Source organism: Marmota monax, unplaced genomic scaffold (genome assembly GCF_021218885.2).
Source record: "Marmota monax isolate L192 unplaced genomic scaffold, Marmota_monax_Labrador192_F-V1.1 WCK01_AAM20220418_F8-fsc00035, whole genome shotgun sequence".
Lineage (NCBI taxonomy): Eukaryota > Metazoa > Chordata > Mammalia > Rodentia > Sciuridae > Marmota > Marmota monax.
Window position 1 is genome coordinate 8,171,865 of NW_026691961.1, and position 16,648 is coordinate 8,188,512.

The 16,648-nt window shown below is 61.2% G+C and overlaps 2 protein-coding genes across 2 annotated transcripts; one reads left to right on the top strand and one right to left on the bottom strand.

The window, feature by feature from the left end:
* The first annotated feature begins 3,146 nt into the window (after positions 1-3,146).
* On the top strand, positions 3,147-4,238 carry Sstr5 (somatostatin receptor 5). Its single transcript, XM_046423210.1, has one exon. The coding sequence runs from the start codon at positions 3,147-3,149 to the stop codon at positions 4,236-4,238; it is 1,092 nt and encodes a 363-aa protein (XP_046279166.1).
* Positions 4,239-11,670: 7,432 nt separating this feature from the next.
* On the bottom strand, positions 11,671-13,103 carry C1qtnf8 (C1q and TNF related 8). The gene is made up of 2 exons (XM_058572782.1): positions 12,892-13,103; positions 11,671-12,467 (listed from the first exon to the last, which is right to left on the bottom strand). The coding sequence occupies exons 1-2, from the start codon at positions 13,100-13,102 to the stop codon at positions 11,917-11,919; spliced, it is 762 nt and encodes a 253-aa protein (XP_058428765.1). The 5' UTR covers position 13,103; the 3' UTR covers positions 11,671-11,916.
* Positions 13,104-16,648: the final 3,545 nt, after the last annotated feature.

Genomic DNA, 16,648 nt, shown 5'->3' on the forward strand with positions numbered 1-16,648 from the left:
CTTCATGCCTGAGCTTATCTCATGTGTTCAGTAACTTTGCAGTTGGCAGGAGGTGCTGCTCCTGAAGCCAGGGTTCAGAGAAGCAGCCTGGCTTGCTCAGGAGCACACAGCCAGAGTGGGGCAGGTATGTGGGCTGGGCCTGCTCCTGGTGCCATGAGAGTGGGCCAGCTAAGTAGATCCTCTCCTGAGAGGGGGGGGGTCTGGGTGCCACAGGCCCCATGGTCACTTCCCTCCTGCTGCATCTGAAAGGGGCCTGGGGCAATTTTTCACAGTTGCCTACTTTTTGAGACTAAAGTTGCTGCTTCTGATTAATGGCCTGTCAGGATGAGCTTCCAAGAGGCTGGAGTAGCATGGGGGCTTGTTTCCTTCTTTCCTGCTATGAAGTATAACTGGAGAGTTGACGTGGTTACCGGCAGCAGAAGTGGGAGCCTGATAGCCTGCTGAGCCCTTCTGGGTTCTGGGCAACTGGGGCACCTGGGAGTGGCTGAGAGCTGCAGACAAGAGGAATTTACTTAAGATCAAACATATGTTCAGGAGTCCAAGGCCTGTGACAGAAAGGACCTGAGCCACCCTCACAAGTGGGCAGCCCACCTTCAGGGCTGCTTGGTCATCTCTGCCCTGCTCAGGCCTCAGGGGTATGGGCTAGAAGCCCTTCCTTGGTGTTCTGGGGAGGGGGTGACCGCAGCCCATACACGTCACTCACCTTGCCTCTCACAGAATTTGTTGTCTCCAGACCACAGGCCTCCTACAGGCCTTCCCACAGCTGTCCGTGGGAGCCATAAACATTACTTTAAATGCTCAGCTTCCTTTAGAAATGTGGAGAGGCCCTTGGGGCCAGGCCTTGGGGACAGATAAACAAGCCCCCTTGCTGTCCTCCAGGACCAGCTTCTAGGGCAGCCTGTATCTGAGGCAGACTCGCTCCTGGCCACATGCAGATGCTGGTTGAAGCAACGGGTACCACGTCCCATGCCCTAACAGCCCTTCAGACCTGAGAACTTGGAGTCCAGCCAGAGGGACTCCCTGACACGGCCTTAAAAAGCAGTCATTTCCAACAGGCATCTACCTTGACTTTTTGCTAGGTAGATTTCTGCAACACAAATGTTCACCACACACCTGCAGCCTCACTGACCACCCGGGCAACACAGCTCTGATCAGTCCTCACCTTTCTGGCTCCGGGCGCTCCACTAGGAGGACTCCAGGTGGCAGCCTGGTCTCTCAGGTTTGCCAGGCTGCAGCTCCTCTTTGCTGATGGAAGCACGTTGTCCTCCCGTCACTCCTGACACCAGGTGATGCTTCCCTCTTGTCTCTGCCTGGTGTTCTTGAGAGTTCCCTCCTTGTCCTTGATGCTGTGCTGCTCAGTGGCCATGACTTTCCTCTGCTGGTGACACAGCTTGTCTGTGGGCTCTGGGAGACTCCTCTCTGTCTTTTGTGGCTTCGCCCTGTAGCCCTGGCTGATATTTTAGTCTGCTGTGCAGGGCTCCTTCAGCCCCGTTCAGTTCTCCAATTATCTGTTCAATACTCTCCAGACTGGAGCTGATCTGGACTTTGCTGGGCTTGGGTTTTGTTTGTGCATTTAAATGACTGTATTTGTTCATGACAAAGGTCTATTATTTTTAAGAATAGACACTTGTTCATTTTACTTCTTAAAAGTCAAATTTATAGGGACTGGGTATGGTACAGTGCTCACGCTTATAATCCCAGCAACTTGGGGCTGAGGCAGGAAGATCACAAGTTCAAGGCCAGCCTGGAAAGAAAGTGAGCCCCTGTCTTAAAATAAAAAATAAAAAGGTCTGGGGGTGCTGCTTGGTGGCAGAGCACCCTTGGATTCAATCCCTACCACCTTCCCACCAAGAAAGTCAATTTCCTTGACAATCTTTGTCCAGGCCTTGCTTGAGACCCCTAACACACTGAAGCAGTCTCTGCGCAGCAGGTAACCCCCATGGCCCTGCTGGACCTGAAGTGAGCTCATGACCCATCCCCCTGCCAACTTTCCAGGCCGACTAGCCAGTGCTGAGCAGCCTGGCCTACAACCTAGGTGACTGGAGGTGTGGGTGTGGACCCCAGGGTAGGAGGGTGTCCTGTCTTGTCTTCCAGGCTTAATTGCCTATGCCCCATCCCTGGTGTCCCCAGCCCTGGCAGTGGTGTGAGCATCCCCTGTCTGAGATAGCATGGGTCACTCAGGCCACTGATCGTGGCTAGCAGCCTGGCTCAGGCCCAGGGGCTCTGTGGGTCCAGAGTGGCTGCCTCTTGGTGCCCTTCCTCCTGGGCAGGCAGCTGCTCCCTCGTGAGCCTCATCTTCCTATGAAAGATGCATCTTGATGTGTGCCTACCCCTGGACTTGCCATGTCGATATACTCTGTGCCTGTCTCCGCCTCTCCACTGATACCACACGTGCCTGTCCCCACCGGGCTCTGTCTCCCGAGTCCTGCACCCTCCTGGGCTGTGTCCTTGGCCAGCACCTTCTGTACATCTCTCATGTCCACCTGCTCCCATGCTGTTTCCTAGGTTATTTAGCTCCGTGTCACCCACTCTGGAGTCCACAGGCTGTGGCCACTGTCCAGGTATAGGGACCTCTGGTGCCACTGCACAGCTTCTCAAAACAGGCTGCTGTGAGGTGGACATCATGTGCCAGGGATAGCATTCCTTAGAGCCAGGTGGACACTGACAGAGCCTCCTGGGGGAGGAAGGCCCAGGCCCTGTGGAGCCCAGCACCGCCCACTCCCAGCAGAGCTAGGCTGAGGTCACTGCATGTCCTGCAGGTCAGCTGGGTGCTGCAGTCCTGCTCTGGAGGCCCCTGACCACCTGGTGCCTTTCCTGCTGTGCTGCCCCTAGGGGTCTAAGAGGCCTCAGGGCCAGTGGAGTGGGAGGTCACAGAGCGGCCGCTGTGGCTATCAACAGCCACGTCTGTCTTGGCTCACCAGGACGCCTGTCTACTGACCACATGGCTTTTCCTTCCTCCCTTGTTTTCCAAACAATTTGCTTAATGTGATTTCCAGCCCAGTTGAACATGACTAACAATGTTTACCTGCCACCAGGCGGGCGGGGCAGGGAGGCAGGAGGAAGGAATCCCGTCTGCCCCGCTCACCGCACCTGTCCTTCTCTTCTCTAGAGACGGCTTTGGCCAGCACGTGGCCTTGGCCCCCACCATGGAGCCCCTGTTCCCGGCCTCCATGCAGGACTGGAATGTGTCGGTCACCCCTGGAGGTGGCCACAACGGGACGCAGGGGGGACCGGCACCCTCAGTGGGTGCCCGGGCAGTGCTTGTGCCCATCCTGTATCTGCTGGTATGCGTGGTAGGGCTGGGCGGCAACACACTGGTCATCTATGTGGTAGTGCGCCACGCCAAGATGAAGACGGTCACCAACGTGTACATCCTCAACCTCGCCGTGGCCGATGTGCTGCTCATGCTGGGGCTGCCCTTCCTGGCCACACAGAATGCAGTCTCCTACTGGCCATTCGGCTCTTTCCTGTGCCGCCTAGTCATGACACTGGATGGCATCAACCAGTTCACCAGCATCTTTTGCCTGACCATCATGAGTGTGGACCGCTACCTGGCCGTGGTCCATCCACTGCGCTCTGCCCGGTGGCGCCGCCCGCGGGTGGCCAAACTGGCCAGCGCAGCCGTCTGGGCCTTCTCTCTGCTCATGTCGCTGCCGCTGCTGGTCTTCGCTGACGTCCAGGAAGGATGGGGCACCTGCAACCTCAGCTGGCCGGAGCCAGTGGGACTGTGGGGTGCCGCCTTCATCACCTACACGTCCGTGCTGGGCTTCTTCGGGCCGCTGCTGGTCATCTGCCTCTGCTACCTGCTGATTGTGGTGAAGGTGAAGGCGTCGGGTGTGCGTGTGGGCTCCTCGCGACGACGGCGGTCGGAGCGCAAGGTGACACGCATGGTGGTGGTGGTGGTGCTGGTGTTCGTGGGCTGCTGGCTGCCTTTCTTCATCGTCAACATCGTCAACCTGGCCTTCACGCTGCCCGAGGAGCCCACCTCCGCCGGCCTCTACTTCTTTGTGGTGGTCCTGTCCTATGCCAACAGCTGCGCCAACCCCCTGCTCTACGGCTTCCTCTCTGACAACTTCCGCCAGAGCTTCCGGAAGGTTCTGTGCCTCCGTGGGGGCTATGGTGCAGAGGATGCAGACACCGTGGAGCCACAGCCGGACAAGAGTGGACGGCCACAGGAGGTGGCACTGCCTGTGCGCAGCTGTGAGGCCAATGGGCGCATGCAGACCAGCCGGCTATGAGGCCGCAGCAGTGCCCAGGTCCTGCGGGCTCCCCATTGCGCAGCCCTGGGGCTACAAGATGGATACTCCTCAGTGGCCCTGTGAGGATGGGGCTGAATGGGGCCAGGGCAGGTGTGGACATGGCACGATGGGTGCCTCAGTGACCAGCTAGCTGCCGGCCTGTCCTCCCGCTCAGGCCAAGTTCTAGAGAGGAAGAAGGGGTTTGGTCATGCCCCAGGAAGTGCCTGACATCTCCGCCTCCCATCCTGGCCCCAACCTACATCAGCCATCCAGGCCGGGGAGCAGTTTCTCCAGGAGGCCAGCTGCAGGGAGACACTCCTCCTGACCACTGGTGTGAGCCTGTGCTGGGGCTCTGCCCACTCTCTGTTTGTGCCCTCGTCCTTGAGCCCTGAGTCACCTGGTCACAGAGCACAATTCCCTGTATGCTCAGCTGTGGCCTCTGCTCCCCAGAGCTCCCAGGGACCAGTGGCCACCCCAGCTCCTTGCTGGCCCTATAGCTGTGTGGACCTCGGGGAGGCAGGTGCAAAGCCATGTAGGTCTTGGGCAGCCAGCATGAACTGGGATCCCAGAGGATACCCTCTCCTTGGGGCCTCTGTCCACCCACCTGTCCCCCACCACCTCTGTCCAGAGGGAGAGCGAGGCACCCTCCTGGGCTCCACAGTGGGATGGGGGAGGGGCACCCACAGGGACAGGGCATGGCTACACTGGCAGGGGTTTAGTCTGAGGGGCCCAGCCGGGGCAGGGAGGTGTCTCTGAGGTCAGGGGCCACGAGGCAGCACAGTCCTGTCTTCTGCCTGGTTGGGGGCTTAGGAGGCAGCCTGCAGCCATCCACAGGGGCCGCTCTATGTGGGTTAACACAAATGCCAGCAAAGGGTGGGCCCCCGAGGAATCTGCCCTCTAGGCTGGAACTGCCCAGGTGCAGGGGCCAAGCACCCCTGTGCCAAACCTTGCTGGGATTCCCCCCAGGGGGCACACTGCTTTGGGGCAGCCCTGCCTGGCACTGCCCAGCCCTGCAGGAGGGTGCTGGGCCAGGCTAAGCAGGGCTGGGTAGCACAAAGGCCAGGCTGGTGCTGCTGGGCAGCAGGCACGACCCTCTGCCAGAGGCCAAGCCTGGACACTCATTCTGTGTGCTGAGGGCACTTGTGTTCGAGAACCTGCTCCCTGAATGAATTAGAGAATAAATGTTTGATCCTTCCTCAAAGCAAATATTGTCCCTGAAGCCATGGGAAGCCAGCGGGAACCAGAGTGTGTTGTAGGTGTGAGGCCCGCAGCCCGGCCTGCCTACTGAACCCAGGCGAGGCTGGGATGGGTTGGCCACGCCCATTTGGGAGTGGGCAGCAGGGTTCACAAAGTGGGGGTCATCAGGGTGCCGAGCTGGGGCTGGCCATCCCTGGCCTCCTGGGATTAGCTACTCTGAGCAGGTGAAGTGTTCTCGATGTGGGTTCCACAGAACTCTGCCTGCCCCCAGGGGCTGCAGGCAAAACCCACCCCTGCCCACAGGTCCAGCATCCCAAGGCACGTCCAGGGAAAGACATCCAGGGAGAGACCAAGGCCTGTTTGCTCTGCAGCTCCCACCTCCTGTCAGGCCTCCCCTAGGATTTGGAGAAAAGGTGCTCCTGTTGGAACAGCTTGGGGGAGAGCAGATGGCTCGGAAATCTCTGCCCAGACCAACCTCCCCAGTCGATCTGATCTGACAGAGGCCCTCCCTGGGTGGGGCCAGCAGAATGTCCTGCCCGGAGCCCAGCAGGCCAGCTCCTAGTTACAGAGAGGGGACTACAGGGCCTCTGCAGTAAGGCAGGTGCCCCTTGCCAGAGGACACTTGGCCCTCCTGGAAGCCTCCTGCCCCATCTTGTTCAGTCTGAGGCCCCTGTGAAATTGTAGCATTGTCCAGACACCAGCCCCAGGACCCCTTGTCCCTCTGTCTAACACCCCAGCCCCACAGCCCTGCTGGACCCACATGCTCACCTGGCTGCAGGTGCTCTCCTGGCTGCCTTTGCTGATAGTCTTCCCCTCGTTGGGAGCCTACCCCCCTCTGGTCAACCTGAGCAGCATGTGGCCTTCGCCCCCAGGCCCATCAGGGACAGTGAGCTCCAGGGATGCCTCACCGCTGAACCTGGTTCACATCTCACTAGTGCAGGCCCCTGGCTTGGGAGACCGGAAAGTGTGTGTCCTTGGACAGGCACTGGTGTGCACCTACTGTGCGCCCACTGGGGTTTCGTTGCAGGGAGCGTTGAGCAGGAAGTGCATTCCAGGCAAAGGAAACAGCCTGTGTGAAGATCCAGAGGCAAAGGAGCACAGGCCCGAGCTCTCCAGCCTGGGGTGGGGTGGCTGGGGCAGCCTGTCCTGGCTTCCAGGAAGGAAGGAGGACAGGAGAGATCAGGAGCACCAAGACTGGAGGAAGAGAGAGCCGGTGGAGGGCAGGCCCTCCAGGGAAGGGGCAAGGCAGCTGGGCCCAGGCCAGGTATCTGGGGCAGGGAATGTGAACTCCCAGGGTGCTGAAGAGGCAGAATCACTGTCCCTGGCATGGCCTAGGGCCATGCTGGCTTCCAGCTGGGGCATGAGTGAGGGAGAGACCTCAGGTGGTGGGCTGAGCCTGTGGGATGTTCTGGGAGGTTCTATGCAGCCCGTGGCTCCTGGGACCAGTCCTGACCTGTGTGAGCAAGGTGGGACACCTCAGGGCACCTGCCATAAAGGCCTGAGCTTGGAGAGCCCTTGGAGTCCTGAGCTGCTCCCCGCCCTCCCGTTGAGGCCTCGGGGTCCCCAGTCTCCACAGATGTGACCGAGGGGCAGTGACACCACAGAGGCTGCAGAGCCTCCACCATCTGCAGGCCACGGCCAGTAGGGTGGGGGTGGCACAGGGCAAACATCCTGGGCGGGAGCGGCAACCTGCTTTATGGGCGCTCCATCCGCATCGATGGGTTTTATTGGCCACTGGGCTCCAGCGGTTCCCAGAGTGACCTTGCTCAGGAAATCCGGCCTGCAAGGCAGGGATGAGGATGGGGGACAGGAGGTCTCTATTTGCCCAGCAGGGCAGGGTACAGGTCAGGAAAGGTGGGTGTTGGGGAACAGCCCCCACAAGCAGAGCAGGCGTTCCCCGCCCCCAGGATGGCAGCCGAGTAAGTCTGGGCTCACAGGACTGGGCAGTGGCTCCTGCCAGCCCACCCGCCTCCTCATGTTGGGGGTCCCAGGTGAGTGCTGGGGAGGGCATGTCCCCATCAGGCCCCTGCTGTGCTGTCCTGGGGAAAGCGAGAGCAGCAAGGGTGAGGGTGGGCACTGGGCAGAATAGATGGGGCATAGGTGGCCAGGGGGCTGGGGATGCCATTGCCTCCCATCAGAGGGTCTGCCAAGGTGGGAGTTGGTGGGGCTGTGGGGTCCCAGGAAGCCAGGCTAGGACATCCACTTGTGATTCTCTCCTGCTCGACTCTGGGGCTCCCTATCCCCACGCTTCCTGAGGCATCTCCCGCATGGAAAGAAGTGTCACTCAGGAGCAGTGTGAGGGGGTCCTGATCACGGCAGTTGATTGGTTGGCCCTGGGGCTTTTCCTCCCTGGATGGAGATGGACCAGCCCCCAGGCTCATGCCCTGCTGGGCTCCTATGGGCTGACACCCCTGGGAGGTGTCCTTGGGGTCAGTGCAGGGCAGCGAGAAGGCCAAGATGGGGCCAGCAAATCCGAGAGCGTGGCCCTTCCACCCAAGTTCACGAGGTGAGGGTCATGAGCCTGAGCGGGCGGCCAGGAGTGAGGGCATCCCAGAGCTGCCCTCATACTGGCCGGGCTCCTGCTGCTCTCCCACTTGGGCCTGTCCTGCCCTGGCCAAGCCTGTGTTTGTCCCCTTGCTCTGAACAGCCTGAGGGCTCAGGCCCAGGGCCCCTGGAGCCAGGCAGGGGCCCAGGAGAGAGGAGCCTCATCACTTCTCTACCCACCTGGCTGTGGCTCCCCTAGAGGATGTGACCTCTCAGGATGGCAGCACAGAGGACTGGCCCTTTTGTGACTGGTTTATGTCACCCAGCACCCTGTCCTCAGGGCCCATCCCAGCAGGTGTCCAGGGTTCCCTTGTGCTTGGGCACCACGTTGCCACCTGTGTCCCTCTCATGGGGAAGCTCCCGGTCATTCCCCTAAACATCTTGGGGTTGCCACACAGCCACGGTCTTCCCTCCTTCATTCCTGGTTGAACCAGGGGCACACATCTGGCATTCACCATGCTCCTGGCTGTCATTCCTGCCCTCTCACTGGGTGGGAAATGAGGGTGCTAGTGACAGGTCTCCAGCCTCTTTCCGAGGACCATCCTCAACCTGCCTGGGCTGGCCTGTGCCCCTTGGGCTTTTATTACTTTGAAGAAAATTGAATGTGACTTTCTTATCTTCTTCCATTTCTTGGTCATTTTTAAAAATAAATAACTGCTGTCTCATCCTGGGCCAGGACAGTGGCCCCAAGCACATCCCCACAAGTGCATTGAGGCTGGGGGTTAGGTGTCCCACTGCCTCTCTAACCCAGCATATGGGGTTTAACAGATACGCTTCGCCACCGTCAGAGAGACGGGGTCCCCTCCCTGGCCTGTCCACATGGTAGCTGTGCTACTGTCAGCAGGTGCCACTACTCTCGTCCCTCCAGTGGGCAACCTGGCAGCAGGCCTGGCCCTGGTCCTGCCTGGGCCCTTGTCTGGACTCATCCCTGCCTCCCCGTGTGGTGGTGGGCAATTCCTGGGCTCTGGAGATCAGAAACTCCCTGCAGCGCCTCCTGCAGTGCGGGGCTTTCTGCAGAGAAGGAGGCTGCAGGTCCAAGGTGGCTGGTCCAGGGCTGTCCTCCGGAATTCCTGGGTGCCCCCATCCAGAGCCCGGTGTGGATAGGTGTTCTCCTTGCCCTGGCAGACCTTGTCCAAGGCTGCCTTCCCAAGGGGACCCTTGCCCCAGGGCCCCCATAGAGCTCTGGACAGCTGCATTCGTGCTGAGTGGGTGGGAGTAGGGAGAGTGGCCACCACATTGGCCCCCATGTCTGCAGGCTCCTCCAAGGCCCAGCACCCAGACCCATCTCAGCCCCAGGCAAGGTTGCTTGACCTGCACTGGAAGCCCAAACAGAGGCCCTTTGCACCCCACTGCAGGACAGGGAAGTGGAGGCTGCAGAGCAGGGGAGACAGAACGTAGGATGTTTGAAGCCAGCTGGGCTGGAACTGGACCTGGATTTCACCGTGTGGCTCCTGTGAGCACCAACCACACACCCTGGTGCTTCAGAGAGGTCAGGCAACATGCCTGAGGATGCACAGCCAGGACTGGGCTGGGACTTCTCTCCTGGATCCCTTCTGGCCAGGCTGGCCCTCAGGATGTAGGGACATGGGTGTCCTGGATGGGCAGGAGGGGAGTTCAGGAGTGGGAGGATGTAGATACCCTGTGTAGATACCTCTTCTCTGTAGGGAAGCCTCTCTGCCGCCACATACTGCCACACCACTAGCATTCAGGCAGCTTCTTGCTGTGCCTGACGGTTGCCACCAGCCCGGGTGTGTCCAGCTACTCCAACCATAAGAGAACACAGGGGCTTCCCACACCTCAGCATCCCGGGTGGGGCTGACTCTCTGGGATGGAGTTTCCAGGTGCCAGGGCCTGGCCCCCAGTCCCACACTGGCCCTAAGCCCCTCCTGAGCCCTGTCCCCAGAGACCCCCTGCCTGGCCTCCTCCTTAACTTTCCCAAGACCTTTAGACACACCAGGGAAGCCTGGAGGAAGGGCCCCTGAGAGTGCAGGTGGAAAACTGGCTGCTGCAGATGGGGAGGGATGGGGGCTGCAGGCTCTGGCCACGGCTGGAAGCAGCCCCCTCCCCCACTGATGAGCTCCTGTGGACAGCAAAGGGGCCAGCCCTTCATGGCCTGCTGCTGCATGCAGCCCTTGCTCCTGCCTCTGCACTGTCCCCTCAGCCCTGCCCACCAGGGGCCCTTCCTCTAGGAGGTCGACTCTCAGAACTGCAAGTGCTGGGTGCTTTGTGGGCCCTGGCTGGACCTCAGCTTTCTATCTGTCCTCAGAAGCCAGCCAGAACACTCAGTGTCCCTGTGGAGTGGACATCTCTCTATGAGGACGAGGGGTGCTTCCAAGAGTCGGGCTGGGCCCATCTCACAAGGGAGCAGTGCCCTGTGCCTGGTAGGGCAGCTGCTGCCAACCTTCTGCAGCTCTGCCTCCCTGCCCTGGCTGCCTCTCCTGCCACCTCTGCCCACTGTCCCTGCACCTGGGCCACCAGGTAGAAGGGAAAAAATGACTACTGGCTCTGGCTCTAGCCTTGGTTCAGGGCTGCAGGCCTGTGAGGTAACTGGCGTCTACCCCTCCACTGGCCCCTTGGTGACCGGGAGGGCTGCTATTTCCAGCTGTGTCCCCCACACCTGGTCAGGAGAATAGGAGAATCTTCTCCAGGTCATGCTGTGTAAGGGGCAAGTGGGGCCCTCAGTTTCCCTTCCTGGGGTGAGCCCTGGTGGCCAAGGAGGAGCCTGTCCCCTCAGGGCCTCCTGGGCCAAGGTGCGAAAGTCCCAGCTGGTTGGGATTCATCTCATGACCCCAGTCAGAGGCCCTTGGAGGCAGGGAGTGGGGCCAGGGCAAGAGAGGACAAGGGTACTCCTCAGGCCAGGGGCCTTCCAGAATGGACAAGGCCCAAGGGGCCAGCATCCCTGGAGCCTAGCCCTAGTGCCTCCCAGGGGGAGAGGGGCTCCTGGCCCACCAGCAGCTGCCTTCTGCCACCTTCCAGACCCTGGCCTGCAGCTTTGTGTGCCTTCCCAGAGTGTCAGCCAGCTCGGCCGTTTGGTGATTCTAGATGCTGTTCCTGCCAGTGCCCTGTGGTCTCATTGCCAGAGAACACAGGCTAGGGATGGGGAGAAGGAACAGCCCCTGAGAAGAGACACAAGGAGGACCCAGAGAGGAGGAGGTCAGAGCAGGAGAGGGGCCAGAGGGGCCAAGGAAATGAGGAAGGGCATGCAGGGCCATGTGGCAGGCAAAGTCTGATTCCAGACCTGGGGGCGGATGGAGGTTCCCAGGACCTAGCCTGGCCAGACCCCAGGGGCAGGAAAGAGAGACACAGCCCACACTCCTTTTCCAAAGGGACCCCCATAATTGCTCCCACATATTTGGCCAAGTCACCTGTGACCTGGGGTTGGCTCCAAGCTCTGCGGCATGGAGTGCCAACTCCCCCCAGCCCAGCCCTCTGCAGACACGGGGGACCCTGGAGACCCAGAAAAGCAGCCCTCCAGTGCTCAGCCACTTTTCACCCCAAGGGCAAGCCTCCCATCCCCGGCCAGCACCCCTCTCTGCTCGTGCCGCCCTTGACCCCGGGAAGCTTGCTGTCTTTCTCCTGCTGGAATCTGGTGCCTCAAAGACCAGCAATTTCCTGCGACCCCTGGCCTCCCCCAGCCCAGCCCAGCCCCCATTGGTGCCTCCGAACCCCCGACAAGGAGCAAGCCCGTGTGTGGCCCTGGGGCCTGGCACAGCCTTTATGAGCAGATAGAACAGGTCCCACGGTGGCATTCAGCCACCATGGTAGACCAGGCCCATGATATCCCTCTGCCCCCTGTGACTGGGTGTGGCCACTCCATCTGTGGAAGACCTCACAAGGACAGGCCGGGTGCTGAGTTGCTCTCCCTACACCCCAGTGCTCAGCCACTCAAGTCCTGCACTGGGCAGGGGTCTGGAAGTGAAGGCCACGGGACCATGAGCTAGAGCTCACTAGCTGGCTTGACCAGGTGGCCACTGAAGGTGATATAGAGGTCCCCGGGCTCTCCGTGGATGGCGCTGTCCTGGTCACGGTGGAACATGCGCACCCAGACGGTGCTGCTGGCCGCCAGCGGCAGCATCAGGCTCTGGGCCTGCATGAGGCTGCGCTCACTGGGTTGTGCATACAGCACGGCCATGGGCCGCTGGTCCAGCATGATGTGCAGGTAGGCCTCCTTGAAGTTCCAGGTGTGCACATGCAGGCTCAGGAAGTAGATGCCCGGCACCTTGCAGCGGAAGCGGCCCGTGGCCAGGTGGAAGGTGCCGTCCAGGTTGACCAGCTCCATATCAAAGGGCACCGCTTGGAAGTCCTCCACGCTGTGCAGTCCCTCACGCCGACCCACAGAGAAGGCCACGTGGGCATGCTGGCACGGGGCACCCGGAAACCCCATCTGCCCCTTCTGGCCTTTGTGGCCCTGCAGGCCGCGGGAGCCCTGGGGACCCTCCTTCCCGCTCCTTCCTGCGTGACCTCTGGCCCCTGCCTCACCCTTCTCTCCTGCAGGGAGCAAGCAGGGCCTGGGTCAGCACGGTCCCCACCTCCCGCCGCCTGCAGGCCCCGTTACCTTGCCAGGTCCAAGGCTGGGGCTCCAGGCCTTGAGGCCACCCAGGCCATGGCCTCACTTCTCCCCAGCCTGAGTTTCCTCATCTGTAAGGGCCCCAATCTGCTTCTCAGGACAGTGAGAAACCACTCGCCAAAGGGGCAGCCATGCTGAGGCAGCTGCAGAGGAGGGTTTGAGCTGGGTTGTGCAGAGCAAGAGCAAGGAAGTTCCTACCCAGGTCTGAGCTAAGCACAGCCTGCTGTCCAGCCTCAGGACCCTCCTTGCCCCAGGGTCCCAGCACCCACTCAGTCCCCCAGAGCAGCCTGCTTCCTGCTTGTGGGGCAGGGGCTGGGTGCAGGTGGCACCTCTGTGCAGACTCACCTTTGAGGATAGAGATGTCAATGGTGGGCCGCACACGGGGCAGCCCCACCCACGGGGCCTGTTCACTCAAAGGGGTGTGTGGGCCAGGGGCGGCAGCAGGGGGCCATGGTGGACGGCAGCAGTGCACACAGGGCCTCCTGGACAGGCCCAGGCTAGGCCAGGCCCCTGCAGGCAGCACCAGCACCAGGACCATGAGGGCGGGGGCTGCCATCCTGGTCAGACCTGGGGTGGGGGAGAGTGGCGTCTGAGAAGGAGCCTGCTAGAGCCCCTAGTGTGTCAGGTCAGGGCCTCAGGGCTGCAGTGGGAGCCCAGCCAAGGTTTGAGGGCTGCTCTGCCCAGTGCACCCTGTGGACCCTGCCCTCCCAAGCTGCAGCTCCCCCAATTGCAACACCCTGACTGCCCAGAGTCCAGGAGCCCAGGGCACCCTGGACCAGGCAGATGGGTGGGGAACAGCTGTGGGGGTTACTGCTGGGTGGAGGGAGCCCAGCCTGCCCAGGTAGCTTGGGGACCCCTATCTGCCACAGCCCACAATCCGGTTACCTCTCAGCAGCAAGCGCTACCAGCTATAGCCCCGTGAGCTCCCACAGTCCTGCAGCAGTCTGTGAAAGGAGCCTTTCACACTGCCTGGCGCCTGCGGCTTCCCAGGATGGCCAAGACCAACAGGCGGAGGGCAGCTCCACACTGCCCCTGGGCCAGGCGCAGGCAGAGCCCCCTGCCTACTGCCAGGCCTCCCCCAGTCACCTGCCCCAAAGGGCTGCACAGCCTGCCAGGGCTCCAGCTCCTCCTGCCCAACCTAGTGCCCCTCATGAGCAGGGGCCTGGGGTGGCCTGGGCAGGCAGGCTGGCGAGTGGCGCCTCAGGCTGGAGCCTGCTCCCCACAGGAAACCAAGGTTGCTTCCCTGTTTGGGGAGGGATGACTGGACAGAGCATGGGCAGGGTGCTGAAGGCCACGTGTTAGTGTGGGGGGCCCAGGCCAGGGCCCCCATGTGCACTAGGCTGTCTGGGCCACCAACCCACCTGGTGACACAGAGAGCGTCTGGCCATGGACAGAGGGAGCCCTGGAGAGTAGACTGTGTTCGGGGTCTGTGGTGTCTGCCTCCACTCCTCCATGAAACCGCCAGAAGCCCTGGCACGAGGGCAGACTTTTAAGGATAATGACAGTGCCCCTTGGTGCCATGCCCCCAACCCCCAGCAGTGGAGCCCCCCCAGTCAGTGGCAGATAGGGCTGCATTCAGTGTCAGCCAGAGATCAGTTCCACACAGGGCCCTGGCCCCACAACCTGGGACATGGGACATGGCGACTCCCTAGGGCTGACTCCCCCTGAGCCAGGCTGCCTGCTGGAGAGGCAGCAGAAGTAGCCTGAGAACTAGGGTGGCCCACCCCTGCCTGCTGGTTCTGGTTGGCTGGCCCAGCTCCCCCACCAGCCTGCCCCCTGGCTGTCCACACTGATGACCAGGGAGGAGAGAAGGGCGGGAGGCAGTGGTGGGGGATGGAAGACCCAGCTGTGGGTGTTTGCAGGCTGGAGGGTAGGCAGGGGCTGTCGAAGGCTGGCAAAAGCCAGAGCAGGGCTGCTAGCCTCAGAGGTGACAGCTCACACCCCAGCTTGGCACCCAGCAGGGCCTGGTGGCCCCCTCTGGGGACAGCTGTCTTCACCCACTGTGGGCTATGGCAACACAGAAGAGGGTGTGAAGATCTGAAGCCCCATGACTGATTTGCCCATCCCACCCTGGCCTGCAGCCCCCCGAGCAGCTCTCTCGTCTGGGTTGTAGACGTCAGGAGACACCATGTCCCCACAGGAGCTGGGTGGGGTGGACAGGGCTTCCCTGTGCTGCCCCAGCATTGCCCTTGGAGTGCTGGAGGTCCTAGGGTTCCCGAAGAACACTGGATCCCTGTCTCTGAGACTTGGGCACCAATGGCAGCTCTGGAGTGGCTGAGAAGGTCACTATCTGGTCAAAATGGTGAAGTCCAGCCTCAGAGGACACTGCTAGCCTCAGCCATGTACCAGGGCTCAGGGTCATCTCCCCACCACTGTTCAGTGCTCCCCGATACCAGCAGAGCTGCCCCCAATGAGAGACAGACCCTTACCCTGAACTTCGTGGGGCTGGCCAAGGACCCCCCAAGAGCCAGTGGGGATGAAGAACCTCTTCAAGGGGAGAGAAAAAGCCCAGGAAGGGGCCTGGGGGGCCCCTCAGGTCTGGTGGCCCTCAGGGGCCCAGTCCTCCTGGACCCTGCCTGGGATAGTGTCTGGGCAGGAGCTAGCGGGCAGCACACGCACCCTCGGGCTCTGAAGGGAGGGGCCATTGCAGGAAGGGTGACTCTGCGGGGGCAGGACAATGAGTCTCAGGACAGAAATAGCCCTAGCTCAGACACAGACACTGGCATCTCCATGACAACTGGAGAGCGTGGCTGGGCGTCATGGCCCCCGAGGTAGACATCCTGCAATGTCATGGAAGGGGGTTCTGTGTCCCCGCTGGTTGCCCCCCTGCCCCCACCTGCCAGGAGCCTGGGAGGGTGACGCTTTCTTCCTATGGAAATGGGAGCCTGTGTCAGCAGGGAAGGGCCAGGTGCCAGGCTCAGTACCCTGACACCTCTGCAGTCAGTACCCCTGTGGGTCTTGGGATTCTCCACTGGCAAGGGGTAGCCAGTGTCCCCAGGAGGACACTTGGACCTACCTAGGACCTACCTAGGCAGCAGGCAGGGCTCAGGGGGTGTCAGTATTACACTATTGGTGCCTAGGAGGTTGGGGGCTCTGTGGCCCATGGCCCCAACCCCGGGGTGGCCTGAGTGCAGACAGTTGGTATGGGTTCTGGGGTAACATGGGTAGAGTCGGAGTCCACTACAGCTGCCCAAGTCTGGCCATCCCAGGGAAGGACAGACCATGTACTCTGTAGCCAGAGGCCCTAAGGTCAGTCCAGGGCCAGCTCTTTGCTGCCTATGAGAGCAACCAAGTGGCCTGGTCAGGGGTGCACAGATAGGGGAACGCAGGCGATTGGAAGCGGGCTGCGATGCCTTGATTTGCCAGGAAGCTGTGTCCAGGTATGGCTGGATGATGCTGTGTATGAAGCAAAGTTGACTCTAGTGCACGGGGTAACTAGAGAGCTGGAGAGGGGGATCAAATCTGTAGCTGGGAGCAGCCCTCCCTCTCTACCCTTGCCCTCCTGGGATCAAGAAGAGCCCTGGGGTCCTAGCAGACCCCTGGGTGGCAGAGAGTGCCCCCTGTCCAAGGAGAAGCAAGCTGGGCCCATTATGGGCAGAGGGGCAGCTCAGGGTGGGTACCAGGTCCTCCTGGCTACTGTGGAGGCCTAAGTCACCTGGAGCTTCTCTCACCCTCCCTAGGACCCCTGTGTGATCTCTGCAGCAGGAAGGGGATCCACAGAGGGACCTTCTGTGACCAGATGGACTCAGGGATGAGGGGCTGGACAATCCGGGAGTCTAGAGGGCACTCATTGAGAGTAGGAGACCCCAGTGGTCCGGCCAGGCAGCTCCAGGCTGAAGGCCCATCCCTACTGCCATGTTGCCATGGGCCTCACTGCAAAACCAGGCCCTGCAGATGTGGCTCACCTGCCGTGGAGCCCGGGTGTGTGGGGTCAAATGCACACAAACCCACGGTGGCCCCAGGAGCCTGAGCAGCCGGAACACACAGTGTGACTAGAGTAACTCCTCCTGAGCCACCCCCGCCCCAGCATTAGGGGTGAAGAACTTCGCCCAGGAACAGCCCCCACACCCGACACTCCTCAGCCCAGCAGCCTGCTGCTCTC